At 40.0% G+C, this 16,881-nt stretch overlaps 1 protein-coding gene across 4 annotated transcripts in view; it reads left to right on the top strand.

Moving 5' to 3' along the window:
* Window positions 1-331: 331 nt before the first annotated feature.
* Window positions 332-16,881, top strand: part of LOC124721398 (SPRY domain-containing SOCS box protein 3) — a 74,428-nt gene continuing 57,878 nt past the window's right edge. For 2 of the 4 annotated variants that reach the window (XM_047246461.1, XM_047246382.1), the window contains exons 1-2: window positions 332-861; window positions 9,535-9,725. In XM_047246461.1, the coding sequence (XP_047102417.1) occupies window positions 741-861; window positions 9,535-9,725 (312 nt within the window). In that variant the 5' untranslated portion in view covers window positions 332-740. The remainder of the gene's footprint in view (window positions 862-9,534; window positions 9,726-16,881) is intronic. The other 2 variants (XR_007006344.1, XM_047246574.1) reach the window with 2 other exon arrangements.

Below are 16,881 nucleotides of genomic sequence, written 5' to 3'. Positions count from 1 at the left end.
AACGGGCAAATAAGTAAAGCACTCATAAAATAGTAAACAATTTATAGGTCAGCTTGTCAAACTTTCAAAACACACTCGAATTTAGGAATTTCATAACAGAACTGTCACTGTTTTTTCTCGCTAGATTAGAAACACTTCATTATGTTGATGTGTAGATATCTAGAACATCCAATATAAAATACTTATGACGGCGCAGAACGAAAAACATTTTCATCCGTGTTTTGACACTTCGTTTTTTTTTTTGCCAAATTCAGATATGGCGGACACTCAATTATATAACCTCTTGCCGGCACGCGCTAGAGCCATCTATCGGTAGGTCCGGTAGTTGAGCATCCCTCATTTCGCTAGCTTTAGACGCCTGTGTGGATCAGACCCTCAGGACTTTGCAGCGCTGCCACTTCAATTCAAAGTTACATGTACACAGTGCTGCAGAATCGCGACGGTGCCACTTTGTTATTGTCAAGATACTGAAAACAACAAAATCTAAAATATCTACGAAACGGCTCTCACATTACCTATCAATATCATATTTTTCGTGAATTTGTCCTGGTGTTTAAACGTTACCAAAAAGTTTTATGTTGTTGAGAGTGCTCAAACCAGGTTGCAAATTCGTCTCCGAAATTGAAAGACATAGAGATCAGTGACCAGAATATAACAAAGAGTGATCCTTGAGTGTTTTGAGTAGTGTTTAATTTCAACGCAGACAAGCATTTGTCGATACAAAAATTAACCTTGAATTGATGGCTGCTGTCGAGCTAATGCCGATTTGTGGTGCCGGTGGTCCGGGAAGAGAATCGTCCTTTTGTCACTGTAGTGTTGAAACTATCCAAGACTCATGTCGATGCGGCGAAGAAGCGGACTGTAAGTGCATTTAAGTTACTATTGAAGTAAATAGGGAAACATGTATCTGTAAAATTTCTCCTTTCCTTAAACTTTCACGGGACTGTGATGATACCGGCGGGTTTGTCAAAGTGTATTACACGAGATACCTCCATTATTCCGGTGAGTAATTTCGATGAGAAAAAAAAACGATGCGCTAGCTTCTAGTGTTTACGAATATTTGATAAAGTACCTGACTCTTTATCTTGCTTGCCAAGAACAGACTGAAAGCTCTGTCAAAAGAAATAAAATAGTTTGCCATCATTTCAGCATGTCTGTTTTACCTTCCATGTTCTGTCATCATAAATATTTTTGTTGAATGGGAACCCTTAAGTGCCTGTTTTGTTGTGCCTTTCATTACTTGCCAATACATGGAGTGGATCATAGATCATTTATTGGGCCAAGAGGAATATAGACACTAGTTGTCAGTTTTGACCAGTCACATAATGTTAATGGCTTCTGTGATGTCGCCTTTGGGTAGTATTTTCAGTTTGGTTGTCAGTTGCTGAAGCCAACTAATAAGAAAGCAAAAAACCTGGTTGTGATGACAGAGTGAACTGTGGCTGAGATCCATTTGGTCGAGACTTGCAAAGCCAACAAATGTGTAAGTGAAAAACGTGATTGTGCCAACTGACTGATCTGTAGCTTAGCCCTTTCGGAAAAGTCGTTACAGATGTCTTACAGTCACCATGTTTAGATGTTTCTCGCATCTTTCCAGTGGCAATGGTGAAAGCCGAAGACTAGTAATTGAATAACACTCTTCATACAATTCCTTACCACTTACATGGCTCAGCTGTTATAAGGGGTGTGTTATGTTATTAGTGCACTATGGGTCTCTCCAATCTGGTTGCATGAATATCCAGTTCTCACTTGAAGCCAGGAAACTCTCAGATGCAAAAGTACACTGGACTTTTATGCATCTTACTTCCGGGCAGGTCATTTAGCCAGTGACTGAAGACAATGTTTCCATTGAGTTTGTGCAAAAACTTTGTTTCCAGTCTGGTAGTGCCACTGTGCTAGCTTTGTCTACAACTAACACATTGTCATAATTGAATTACATCAGATTGTTATAACAAGACAGATGGTACTGTACTCAGTAAACATTGCTTATTAAATAGCATTTTCAGATGACTTGAGAAGTTATGACATTGACTGTATGCATTGCCATTGAAACGACCATGTCTTAGTTAATAAAGAGTGACATGCAGGCAGATTATGACATTCTGTTCAGTAACCAAAGAGAGATTGTTGATTGTTGAGAAATGAACTTACATTTTCCCTCGTTCGGTTAAGCCTCCAGCATTACTGGACTGGGTCATTCATGAATTCATTATGCCTTGCAGAATTCAGCTTGGATGGTAGCTGAGCAAGTCTTCAGGTGGTTCACTGTGGGTAGTTGAGGTTTTGGTATCACAGAGACTGGTGTTGTGCAGTTTCATATAGGCAAGAGGGGACTAGTGTAGAAGGGGATACAACCCGTCGGCTTTGGACAATGACGTCACAAGTGGCCAATCGAGAAGCGATTCTTCTTAGTGTTGTAGCTCCCTTCAGTGGCTGATAAGTGTTTTTTGGCTTTTTAAAAAAAAAAAATCTCACGAGATAGAATAAACAGATCCACTTTATTAAGCAATCAGTAAAAAAACGAAACTGAAGCATAACAGCAAAAGCGAAAATGGTAAACTGCTCTCTGGCGACTTGTGACGTCATTGTCCAAAGCCGACGGGATGTATCCCCTGCTGCACTAGACCCGGCAAGAGCATTTGATAGCACCAGAAATAGATTTTAATGGTCATACACTGGACAAAGCACTGTGTGGGGGTCAATGGAAGTGTACAATCCCACCCATCGGCTTTGACCCGTGACCTAAGGGTGTTGTGGTGTGTGATGTCATGATGGTGCGGAGTTTAGTTTATGAGTGTGTTGTGTTTGTAGATGTCGCCTTGTTGGGGTTGGTGGTGTCCTCTGGTCGTGTGTGTATGGTCTGCGTGTTATGTGGTGTATTGAGTTCGTTTGGGACCCGGTGCTTGAAGTGTGCATTTATTGCTCGTGTGTGTTATAGGAGAATGGAAATTAGTTTCTGTAAGTTAAGAATTAAGTTTCCATTGTGTTTATCTTATTGTGGTGTCGTTTGATGTTATTGGTTTGCTGTTTGTCACGCAGTAAGTAATTTAATTCAATTTGTGGCTTCTTTTGTTAGGTATGGATATGACTTCTAAGTTTACTAGTGCGTGTCTGTGGATAGAAATGGGGGACGACATGTCCGTCATTAAGTTTCTGTAACTTTTTGGGCTTTGGGCTTGTGGCGAAGATAGTGAAATGCGGTGTATGCAAGTAGGGGGTTCGTTTTGGTTGTGTTTTTTTGTTTAAGTGTGCGTATGTTGGTGGTTGATGTTTTGGTATCAGCACTTGTGGTTGATTTATGTATCTTAAGGGAAGTACTATATAGTATTTCAACTATATAGGGCTTGGGAAGTGCCCGATTCCAATTTGTTGTTGTAGCTATGTGTGTTTTGGTATCGGGTGCTGCTGTTGACCTATATAGGTGAAGGGAAGTGAAAAGTTCCAATGAAAATGCTATGTTTGTTTTGTTATTGTGAGTTGCTGTTGACCTATATGGGTCAAGGGAAGTGTCCAATTCCAATTTTTGTTGTTTTAAGTGTTGGTTCTGTGGTATCAATAGTTGTGGTGTGACTAATTTTTGGAGTAGTTGGTTTTTATTTTGTGGTATTGACAATTGCGGTTGAGCTATGTAGGTGAAGGGAAGTGACCAATTCCTGTCGATATTGTAAGTGTATCGGAATTTGGGAATTTTGTGGTATTTTTATGTCGTCATTTTGTGTGATTTGGGATCATGGTGTGTGTCTGTATGTGTTTATATTTAGTTTGCACCCACCCAGAACCCCCTAATTTCCCACACAGGTCCCGTTAGTTTGATTATATTTTTGGAGGGAGATGTGTTTATTGGTTTTATATGTATTTTAGTATTTGCTGTACTGTTTATGTAATGACATCATAAGTGCCATATTGGAGACATTGAGAATGGTCATTTCTGCCATATTGGTGACGTCATGGGTCAAAGAAGATGGGTGGAATCGGATGCTTCTGTAATCCCTGTGTGGAATTCCTTGGGGTCTGTATTAATGGCAAGCTGTGAGTCCATCCCATAGGAGGCTCAGTTCAGCATGTTTTACCCTTGGAAGTGTGTCTTCTTGTTCCTGCTTGAATAATTTTGCATATTTTCACTCCCTGTTGACTTGTGGTGTTTCATCCTGGGGTAGTGAAGCTAGCGAGGATAAAGAACCAAACTTTGAGAGTACTGTGTGCAGAACTCTCATTATGTAACTTTGAATTGTTGCATTCGCTCCCCAGTATAGTTACTTGTTGTTGCTTCTTTCTGATGTAAAAAATTATTTTCAGTTGAATGGTAAGTTGTGCAATCACAATACAATGCACACAAATGTTTTTCATTTTATTTTTGTCTTCTTGGCTAAGCTGCAGGGTGGAGATAGGTACTTTAGCGTGAACAGTGGTTTCCCATCTGACATGGAACAAGAATTTGGAGATACCTACAAATTCAAAAGGGCATTCCGCACCTCCTGCAAGTCGTCATGAGTGGGAGGTTTTCTGTTGAGGTTGAAGGATTTGTTGCACAGCTGTTTGGCAGTAGGTAGTATGTTGATTGACTGGATTAAAATAAGCTGCCATAAGCACAACTAGTAGTAAACGATGCCCTATAGGGTATATTATTTATGTTGTGTACAAATTTCTATGATTTTGGAGGTACACCTTTGGTCACTAATTATGCCTTATTTCTTATTTTTGACAGGATCAATAAAACTTGATGAGTGACTAATGTGATGTGATGCACTCAAAATCATACTTCACTGCAAATTTTAAAATTTATATTATGATGTCTACCTTCACATATACATACTCAGCAAAACAGTGTAAAGTGCATGTTGGGGGTACTTCCAGTTATGTCACATGTTCGGTTTCTGTCCCTTACATTTGTGTATGGAGTGCTAGAGGAATGGCTGCTTAAATGTCTGCGTGCACAGTAATTAGTCTAATCTTATCTTCTCAGTCCCTGTGGGAGTGATACATAGAAAGCTGTAGTGGATTCCTCATTACTACCGTTTCTTCAAACATCGTAATAGGCTTTCATAGTATAGTTAACTTCTGTCTTCAAATGCTTGTGAGGAAAAGTTTTTAAAGATTGATCCATAGTAGGTTCTTTGCATCACCATTATTTTTGAAATGCATGCTGCCTGACAAAGATGTGGTATTTTGTTTGACATGCGACATTATGTGTGAGCCCGCAGTGTGTTCTAAGATTCTCAAACAGTTAGCGAAATTGCATGATAATCTTTTAAAGCATGTCTGCTATCCTTCTTTTATACAGGTGTGACCTGTGCTTTTCTTCTAACTCCGAATAAGAGCGTCATCCAAAGGATCTTCTGTGTACTTGTATTATGGTTAAGAGGGGCTAATTCAGCTGCAAATTCTGTGTAGAATCTGCTGGGGATTCCATTGGGCCTTATGGTTTCATTCAGTTCTAGTGTTTTCATCTGTTTCTCAACACCACTGACACTAATATCTGTAGGGTGATTCTTATTAACATTGAAAAACCCCTTAACTCACATAGCTGGCACTGAGACAAGTAATTTAATATAAGACACATGAGGCCATAAATGTCAGGAAATATCCTAAAAGTGGATGAAAAATGTTGAACATGTGACATCGCCAGATGACATACTATGCCACGTGTGCAGCAGCGGAGCCCATTGGTCTATCACACCTAACCATCCCGCCCGAAGTCAAGTATTCATGTCGGTGTTGCTCGAGGCCTACATGTGGGAGTTTAGTGTGTAGGACTCGGGGTTCAAGTCTTGCATCTGGCAAGCAGTAATATTTTTGCATTGCTTTAGACAATTTTATGTTTATGTTGTAATATTCATTGTTTTTTATTTACCAGTCTTGCAGTCGCTGCAGGTTAATTGTTAAGTACAGTGGGATGAAAACCTGTCTCATTGTGTCACAAGTAAATAAGTATCAGCTTCCAAATTGCATTGCTGTCAATAAGTGACCTACATGTTTCCAGAATGACCTGTGTGTTCTTCACTAAATGAAGTATGTAAAAAAAGGGACAGAGAGAGAGAGAGAGAGAGAGAGAGAGACACACACACAAACAGCGAGGACAGTAATTTTGTAACAACTTTTACAACAGATCAGATTTACAGAAGGTGTTCAAAAACAGAGCAGCCTAGCAGAGCCATGTGTGACACTGCCCGTACTGGCAAGGGTGTGATTGATATGCCCAGTCGCTGTACGTGCAGTGAGGTACTTCATCTGGTAACATCACATGTTCAACATTTGTCATTCACTTTTGGGATATTTCCTGACATTTGCGACACCATATATTAAATTACATGTCTCCGCATCACCTATGCAGCTTAGGGTTTTCTAAAATGTTAATAAGTGTCACACTGTATATCACTATCTTGGCAATGGTGCAAGACTTAAACTGAGGCAATGGGCATACCCCTAGATTTGGAGGTGTTCAGCATTTATTCTTGCTTTTCTATCTTCAATTTCAGTTCCTTTTGTCCATAGATGTCTGGGCACTGTCTTTGGTGCCACTTTACCTCAATTTCTTTAGGTTTTGTTGAAGGTCTTCTGGTAAAATCATGCAGATCAACTGTCTGTACCAATATCAGGTGATGACTTTGTTCTGTAATGTAATGATGACATCATACAGAAAGAACGCAGAGCACTGGCAATATTTCTTTTGCTTTTATATTAGGTTCTGGGACCTAAGCTGTGGTGACATACTAATCTGTAGTGTAGCCCAAGGTCTAGGTTAGGTTGAAAGGAGACAGTTTGGTTGTGGGTTGGTGAAATGGTGTCACACTTCTGTAAATCTCCAGATAAATAGGAATATTCGATACTAGTCATCAGCTTTGACCAGTGATGTAGGAAACATGTGACACATGTTGTAAACAACATGGCGACTATAACATGAATTTAGTGACAAACAATTCAGACAGGCTAAGTTTCAGATCAATATCTCCCCACAACCAAGTTTTTTGCTTGCACATTCATCGGGTTCACCATGTAACAATGAAACTGAAAACACACACAAAAAAGTGACACCACGCCAGACACTGTCAGTATGTCACTGGTCAAAGCTGACAACTAGTATTGAATATCCCTCTTGATGCTAATTCCCTTTTTACCTACTTTACTGAATATGTAAATATGACTATTTGTTTTAGTTTCTTTTGTGCTTCAGCAATTGTTGCTCCAATTGCCTCTCGAGCTATGATGCCAGTTTTGGTGTGGACATCCTCAAAGAGGTCAGGTCTGTTTGTTGGCATTAGAGCTTATGTATTAACATCATAAGTTGGCTTTCAAACCATTTGTTCTAAGTAATTTTCAGAGGAAGCATTTAAAATTGTTTATAGGATGTCTTATTGTGTCCTTAACATACAAAACTGCAATTATCCAATTAATTGTTGGATCATTAAAGTCTCCTCCAGTGAAGTCAGTAAGATTGAGGAACGAGTCTCCTAGGTTTGGAAGTGTTAGGAGTTTCAAAATGTTGAGAATTTCAGTGCGAAGCACATTTTCTTTCAGTCAGGGATGCATCTCCCAGTTCAGCTATTAGAACATATCGCATATATAGTTCCAGTTACCAGTAAAATGCGTAACTGGTGCATTGTTGCTGCTCTTGGAATTGGTTATATTCTGTGTAAACCATTAAATATTTTAATAAATCAATATTTGTGGTATATAAAATTGGTGGATACATACTTTCTGATGAAGCTTAATGTACGCCACAAAAAAAGGGGCCCTTCAGAAACAAATTTTACTATCGTGGCAACAGGGTTGCTGGAGACTCATAATGAAAAGTAATTATGTGCTTTCATCAACTTGTGGTTACAATTATACTCTTTGATTTAACAGATGTAACAATATTACGCGTCAAGCCATTTGATGTTTTGCATGCTACAGAGAAAATAAGCGTGCATTCTTGGTGTCAGTATTTCACTACTTTAATCTAACCATGTGTTATGGTTTGCTGTTGCGAATTGGTGCTTCAGTTTCTTCTGGCTTCATTGGTGAGAGGCGTACTCCACTTGGTGCCAACCTTTCCAGTATTTTGCTTGTGTGCATGGTAAAAATTTCTGGATTGGAAATATTTGTAAAGTTACAAATGAAGATAAAGATGCCTTAATCTTACGCATTTGTATGGAGCTATTTGATCTTTAAACAGCAAATAATTAAAATAAATATGGCTCCATTGCAATATTAGTGGGGTAACAATATAATGTGCTAGTAGCGATCATAATCAGCAACACATATCGGGCGTTGAAGTAAAGAAGAAGGAATAATGGCTTGGGAATCCGATAGAAATCCAACTAAGACTTGGGAACTGGCATTAGAGATAACCATCCTTGATTGGTTTGCTTTGCCACTTGGCATTATGGTTACATCATTGTGACTGGCACTGGCACAGCCACTAAGGACCAACATAAGGATTAGTATCATTAATCATTAATCTCTCTCTCTCTCTCTCTCTCTCTCTCTCTCTCTCTCTCTCTCTCTCTCCCCCTTTACATGCTTAAGAAAACTTTTAAAATAGAGTTAATAATTCACCAATTTTGAGATAGGCAGATTGAAAATGTGTGCTGACAGCTAATAATGTTTCCATTGCCTTTTACTCACTGTCAAGTCCTTTGTTAAATACAGGAATAATTTGTCTCCATATAATTTTTGAGCGACTTGACAAATTTGAGGATATTTCACATACTTACAGTTCTGAAGAAAGTGGCTTCTGTAAAAATGATGCCACTACCTTCACCAGGTTATAGGTGATGCTGGAACTTGGCAGTAGTTCATAAAGTGTCTTAGGTACATTCTGTAAAAATTACATTAGAATTGAAAATGGCTGAGCTAGGAGCATCTTTTAGTTGGATCTCTGGCATACATAGAATGACAATCATTATTAGATGTACTACACAGATATGTGTTTACATGTTACAACAAATTTCTGAAACCTGCATTTGACTGTATCACTCAGGAACATAAAAACAGTGCTGTAGTACACTGCTAAGACTGATCATGTTGTCTGTTATGTTTTTGACTGTACCTTATGTTGTCAATAAATCGTTCCATATATACTGCTGGAAAAATGCTATATGGTATGTTTATGTCATCTTTGAATTTAACCAGACACATAACATGCAATGACACAATGTAAACTCTTGTCAGTTAGCGCTTTCTTTGCTCAGATCCTTAAATTTCTCGTTATTTTAAATTACTATTGTAGCCATGGCTACCCTTCATTTTCCTTTCTGAAGTCTTAGGATTTTGCCTCTTGCAGTATCTGATACTGTAGTTTACTACATCTGTTACAGGGTACACCTTATTATTGTATGTTGATAAAGTAATGTTGTCCTGTCAATTTTGTTTTTCATTTATATAATGCATTATATATTTTTATCTTACAAACTTGTTTGGTTGGCACAGTTTAATGTTGCATTATCTTTGAGTCTCTCTGTTCTCTTGCCTGTTATTTGTCAGCTTTAGGGTTCTCAGTTCATATTACACATGTTTGTTTTATAATTATGAAAACATTCTGTTCAATTTTAGGTCACGAATGGGCATGGGATGATGCCTTTTGTACGCCAGATACACACTTAGTTGGTAATAACCGGGGAGTACTCTTTCACCCAGGCTATAGCTCAGGCACTGCTGCAGTTCGTGGAGACACGCCATGTGAAGCTGGAAGAGATTATTATTGGGAAATAAAAATGCTTACACCTTTGTATGGGACAGATGTGGTAAGCTTTTTATGTGTTTGTGTGTGTGTGTGTGTGTGTGTGTGTGTGTGTGTGTGTGTGTGTGTGTGTGTGTGTGTGTGTGTGCAAAGAACAGAAGCATTTTATTATTAATGCAGTGGGACAGTTGCTATTAACTTTAAGCATTTAGAAATATTTAGCTGTTAGTGGGCTTTTTTGTGTAGGATAGTTTAGTATAAAGCAGGAGACAGCTACTATTATTACGTGGTCTCCAATCATCCTTCACCTCCCCTGCCCCTCCAAATTGTCATGTACAACATAACTAAGGAGTGTTTGCACTGGCCTCAATAGTGGTAACAGGTTTATCAGCTTATGCACCTTACACAACGAACTGAAACAGAAATGGATATGGATGATGATGACGAAGTATAACAGTGATGAACTCCAATGATTAATACTGGCACTAATACATGTACTAATTATTTTAAAACATGCATATACAATTGGTCTTTTTTTTTAATTTTTTTTTTTAAGTAACCAGACAGACCGAAGCAAAACCTAAGTAAATCCGTAACTAGTTTAAATCAAAGATCCATTTGTAATTTGGACAGTTCAGTTGATGTGCATTCCGTTCAGTATGTTGGGACAGTCTTCTAGAAAGATTCAACAATGACTTGTAACCCAGTGCTACTGCCTGCTACCTACATTAACAATTAGATAAAGTGAAGCAGAGAAACCTTACTGCTAAGATGACTCCAGTGCTGAAGCAGAGGCCAACTGTGCTTAAAAAAAAAATTTGAAATTGAGTAGACCGTTCTGTATTTACACACAAAAAAAACAAAAAAAAAAAAAAAACCATTTGAAATCTGATCTTAGAGACTGTCATTTACTTAAATATCATGGCGCTGATAGAGTAGATTAGATATATTCTTTGTTCCATAGGTCCACAGCGAGAAGATGCCCAAAGAAGTAGAACATACCAAAAAAACAGTAATACACTATATGTAAGAAAATTATAGATATGCTATTGTATCTTCCACAGATACTAAGTGAAATGGTCTTTGTAGAATAAATAAAAAACTGTTAAACATATTTTCATTTGCAAGGTAATTGCAAACTTGTCACAAAGTGGCAGACTCTTCAGGATTGACGTAAGCTTGCAAAGTTTCAGGAACTGGCTTTGAATGATCACTGTAGGACTGTATAACAACCCCTCACATATCTGTCCCATAGGGTTTGTGAGAACAAGATCAGACTAATTACAGCATGCACAGAAGCATTTAAACACTCATTCTTCTTGTACTTCATACATGAATGGAATCCCTAATAACTGGTACTGTGGGCTGTGTCCTCTCCCATGCACTTCACAGTGGGTTGCAAAGTATAGATGTTCCCTGTATTTACATTTATGAAATGGTTATCTTTGTACATAATAATCCAGAATTATTTATAGGAAACCATTTTCAGCCTATGTGTGATACAAGAAACAAAGCTAATAGCATGTTACAATTGCATAGATCAAAACTCTACTCCCCAGCTCTGCAACACATGGCCATGAAAATTTATTCATAGCAGAAAAAGTCTTCAGAGTACAGAACTACCTCTTCAGAGTTGTGGGCTGGATATCTTTTTTTTAAAGTTCAGTAATAAAGAATTTGCTAGGAATCGTTTATTAAATGTCCATGAAAATTTCATAAATCTGTCTTCATAAAACTCTACTTTCTTGATGATTATTGCTATGTTTCTATCATCTGCAAATAAAATAAACTTGGCATCCAATAATATTACTGATCAGAAGTCACATATACAAGAAAAAGTGTGAGCCATAAAATGGTACCTTGTGGGGCAACACAAGTAATTAACTCATACCCCTGCACGCACTCACCGCGCTGTTGAGCTCACGAGTCATGCGTCGGTGGGAGGATGAGTTGCTGGAAGTGACTGACAGTAAGCTCCATATAGTCAAGCCCACAACGCGTGTGTGATGTACTTCCTTTCAGCCCCGTCGACGGGAGGATGACGGTTCAATCCCGCATCCGTCCATCCTGATTTAGGTTTTCCGTGATTTCCGTAAATCGCTCCAGGCAAATGCCGGGGTGGTTCCTTTCAAAGGGCACGGCCGACTTCCTTCCCCAATCCGATGAGACCGATGACCTCGCTGTCTGGTCTCCTTCCCCAAACCAACCCGTCGACGGGACGAGGTTCTCCTCACTCGGCTTCGGATAGGCCACAGCCCTATGACACATGGCTTCCTACTCTGCTGGGAGGACCCCCCAATGTGTGGTGCTTGTGGCGTCCAGGTCACTGTGCGCCACGTTTTATTGGATTGCGTTTTATTTTCTGACCAGCGGGCCGCGGCTGACTTGCCAGCGGACCTGCCATCTCTTTTAGGCAACACTCGGACGAATGTGGTTAAAGTTGTAAAGTTCTGTGCCATGTCAAATGTTTTTACAAAGATTTTAGGAAGAGGATCTTAATTTGCTCACTGTGTGACAAGCTCACCCATATTTTATGTAAGTGGCCAGCCAATGACAATTTACTGTGGCATTCTTGTTGCTATGTTTTCCCTTTCCTTACGTTCTACTTTCTTATGTAGCATTTTCTTTCTTTTCCTTCTTTCTTTCTGTGTGTGTTTCAGTTTTATTATGTCTGTCCACATTCATTCCCTTTAATGTGTGTCAGGACGCTGATGACCTCGACATTGAGCGCCCATAAGCCCCAACACACACACACAATTCCCAGTTGGGTGGTAGTTGATAGCTTAATACAGGCCTCGTTCCTGTTGATGAAGACTGGGTAGTGGTGTTGCAACATGAAAAATCCCACTTCTCACTCATTCCTCATTGGCTGTAACAGCATATGTAGGAAGTTATGGCTTGCCCTTTATTTATGTAGTGGACAGATGCAGGGCTCAAGATTCTGGATTCATATTTTAGACAAGAAGGGGGTCAGACCACAATGACGTTCCACTGTTTCCCTGAAACTGTGTGAGGTGTGTGACATGTGCTTCCTTTGAACAGACCAGTAGTAATATTCTTCCGATCACTATCCACTGAGATATTTACATAGATTAGATTAGAGATTAGGTATATTTTCATTCCACAGACCCAGGAATGAGATGATTCTCAAGGATGTGGAACATTTCAGAAAATGTAACATAAAAAAACATAGAACATTTGAATATAATAATCACTTCCTTGATAATTTATCAGGAGATTGTCAAGATATGGGAATACATTACAGTTAACTGGAACTGCTGATATTTACAAAGTTAATACACTGTCAGAATGAAACATAGTTATGCACTTTTAATAAATTTATCATCCACAAAATAACTAATCGTTTATGACTGTTGTGATCAAGGGGTGTCAAAGCTGAAATCTAAGAGACATTTTTACTTAAGCTGGTCTGACAGTCCCTGTCATGAATTCATTTATAGAATAGGAGGAGTTGGCTACCAAAAAATCTTTCAAACTGTGTTTACACAGGCTTTTTTCGTATGAGCTCAGTATCAAGTTCTAACCTTCCTTCTGTAGAACACAGGTCATGTTACATACTTCAGCACTGCTACAGGGTAATTTTGTCATTGGTCTCTTCCTTTCCTCATCCACACTTGGCTTAGTTGGAAGTGCATAATCTATTTTCCAGTAAGTGCTCCTGAGCTTGTATCCGTGTACAATTAGAACAGGCCAATTCTCAGCAAGACCTCTGGTATCCCTGCCCAACAAGTTCGATAGCCCACCAAAATGCATGGACCTAGGCGACCCTCCTAATATTTGCGGGTGCTGCTGCCACCATCTGAGCACTAGGTGCGACCCAGGCCCCATGCGCCCACCTGTTGGTGCCCACAGCTGCTCAGTAAAGCTAGCAGTGCAGGGGCCTTGACATCAGTTGTGTTCAAACTGTGCTCTTGTTCCTTAGTTCTTGATACTGCTATGTCTAGTCTCTAAGTTTGGTTTACTCTCAAGACTTAGTAATCTGTCATGTTGTCATCATTGTTTATCCATCACCGTTGTTGTCTTTCCTCGGTTTTTCGACGACTCACCATCGACATCCTCAGCTGGTTGGCCAGTGTCTTCTGGTCATGACCGATTCCAGTTATTATAAGGCTGACTGGAGGGTGCCAAAGCAGTTTGCTATACCTGAACACAAAAACAGTGTCCACATTATGATGAACCATATCACCAGCAAGTTTTGCTTAGAGGCAGAGGTATTCTCCCTGAAGCCCTTAGGAAATCTTAAACACAAAATATATAATGAACAGAAGAGTGAATAAGTGACTAGGTATGGTTAACATATGTTATGTAAATTTCCTAGCATAGAGACTCTAATGCATCTGCATGCTTACTAGCCAATTTACATGCCAGTTGCCGTTTGCAACAAGATGCTCACTCATTCACTTTGTTGTCTAAAGTGTATTCAGGTGTAGGCAGTAGTTTGTATCTTGGTTCAAGCATATGACACTGTGACAGTTCTAGTGCTTATCATCTGCAGTGAGCCTGACAGCAACTCAAAATGCAATGGGCAGAGACAGAATATGATACAGTAGAATGGAGAAAGAAGCAGTTTCTGAGTTTAAAAAAAAGGGCCATTTACTTCCACACAGGTATCAGGACATAAGAGGATGCTGTCTGCACTGTCTTTGACTCTTGGTCTCCTATCATCCATTCTTTGCTATGTTCTTCACATTTGCTTTATTGTGTGAATACGTTCTTGACACACTCAGCTGCCAGATTCGAATCTACTATAATAATACTACAACCTTGGTGAATATTAGTATTAATTGCAGATGTAATCATCTCCTTGACGCACTGTGGTCTGGTTATATCTGTATATATACCAATGGATCCAAAATTCCACAAGAGGAGAACACTGGATGTGCTTTTCTATGCTCTCAGATCCATGTTAGTAAAGCCTACAGACTGCCTAAGAGTGCTTAAATTTTTACGACTGATACAGTTGCAATTTTGTGAGCAACCAAGTTTGTATCTTCAACTTCCTTCTTAAAGATACTAATTGTGTCTGACTCTCAGAGTATTGTTAAAAATATACAACACCAAAGATGGAATAAAACAACCAACCATTATATTTTGAATGAGTTACTGGAATATGTTTGGTGTAAATGGAGAGCACAGACAGTCATTCTGCTGTTTGCACTCCCATGTTAGCACCCACCGTAAGGAGGAAGTTAACATCTTAGAGAAGCTAGTTTCATCTACAGGAACTCTTCTCGATTTGAAATTACCATATACACACTACTTTTGTGAAGTTAAGAGCCACGGAAAACAGCCGTGGCAAGAGATGTGGAATGTTTTCTAACAAATAAAAGGTGGATATAATGTGGCATTATAACCTCAAATTCTTACAAGGCAGTGATTTATGAAGATGCATTTGCAGCAATCTAGGATTTCCACCACCGTTCGGCTTCTATTTAACCATGCCTTGTTTCCTCATACACCTTACTAACTTAACCCTAATCCACAATTATTCTCCTTTGAAGGGAAAGTATACAAACAAATCTGCACCACAGCCATGGGCACCCACATGGCACCCTCCTATGCCAACCTGTTTGTGGGCTATATAGAGGAGATCTTCCTGGCCTCCCAAAATTCCAAACCCTTAATCTGGTTCATGTTCGTTGACGATATATTAATGATCTGGACTCTGGGTCAAGACACTGTATCTTCATTTCTTCACAACCTCAACACTTTCTTTTCTATCTGCTTCAGCTGGTCCTCCTCAACCTAGCATGCCACCTTCCTAGACATTGACCTCCTCCTCTCTGATTGCTCCATCTGCACCTTCGTCCACATTAAATTCACCAACAACCAACAGTACCTGCGTTTCGACAGCTGTCATCCCTTTCACACCAAAAAATCCTTGCCATGCAGCCTGACAACCCAGGGATGTCATATCTGCAGTGACAAGAACTTTCTTGCTCAGTATGCTGAGGGTTTTGCCAAGGCCTTCACAGCCAGCCACTATCCCCCAGACCTAGTCTGCAAACAGATGCCTGTGCCATTTCCCCCTCACGTCTCCACTCCTCCCACCATCCCCAAGAACCAATCACAAAGGATTGCACCCTTTGTCACCCAGCACCACCCCGGACTGGAACAACTGATCTACATGCTTCACCAGGGCTTTGATTGCCTGTCATCATGCTCTGAAATGGGGGACGTCCTATCCGGGACCCTTCCTGCCCCTCCTGAAGTAGTATTCCATTGCCCATCCAACCTCCAAAACATCTTAGTCCATCCCTATTCCATTCCCAATCCCAACCCCTTGCCACAAGAATCATATCCCTACGGAAGACCAATGTGCAAGACGTGCCCTGTGCCCCATACAGTACTTCCTATTCCAGTCCTGCCATAGGTTTATCCTACCCCAACGGAGGCTAGACCACCAATGAAAGTAGCCATGTCATTTACCAGCTCTGCTGCAACCATTGCACAGCTTTTTATATTGATGGGATGAACGGCCACTGCCAAACTGTGACAGCCAAGAGCAAAGTAGACCACCCTGTGGCACAACATGCAACTGAGCATAAAATGCTAGATTTCAATGGCTGTTTCATGACCCAAGCAATCTGGATCCACCCTTCCACCACCAGATTTTCTGAACTGCAGAGATGGCAGTTACTCTTACAACACATTCTCTGCTCCTGTAATTATCCTGGACTCAACCTACAGTAACAGTCTGTCCCCACACCCTCCACCCAACAGTTTTCACCCACTCTGTCCTATCATCGCCTCACCATTCTCATCTTCCCCACTCTTCTTTTCGCTCCTTTTTCCCTCGTCTCCCTGCCCAACAACCTCCCAATGCCATGCCTGTTGGCATTCTAGCCCCTGCACACTCTGCAGACAATGTTCCTCTGTCCCACCACCTGTTCACTACTATTCCTCCATCTTCCCCACCCTCTCCAAATTGCTGCTGCCATTCCATTTGATAGTTGCCAGAGTTGGCAGTCATGTGTGCGTCAGGTGTGCCTGCTTGCGTATATGAATAGTATGTTTCTCTGTTTCCCTTTTGCTGATGAAGGCCGTGGCTGAAAGCTTTGTGTAAGTGTCTTTAAATTGTGCACGTCTGTAACTTAACGTGTATTCTTTACGATAAATGGTAATCTATCTTTTCCTACATTGTTGATACTCTTCTTTTTTCCTGTATGTCTGTATAAAATCAATATTTACAATTCCCC

This window comes from Schistocerca piceifrons, chromosome 1, assembly GCF_021461385.2.
Source record: "Schistocerca piceifrons isolate TAMUIC-IGC-003096 chromosome 1, iqSchPice1.1, whole genome shotgun sequence".
Lineage (NCBI taxonomy): Eukaryota > Metazoa > Arthropoda > Insecta > Orthoptera > Acrididae > Schistocerca > Schistocerca piceifrons.
Note: the sequence above shows the minus strand (reverse complement) of the source record. Positions and strands in the feature narration are given on the sequence as shown.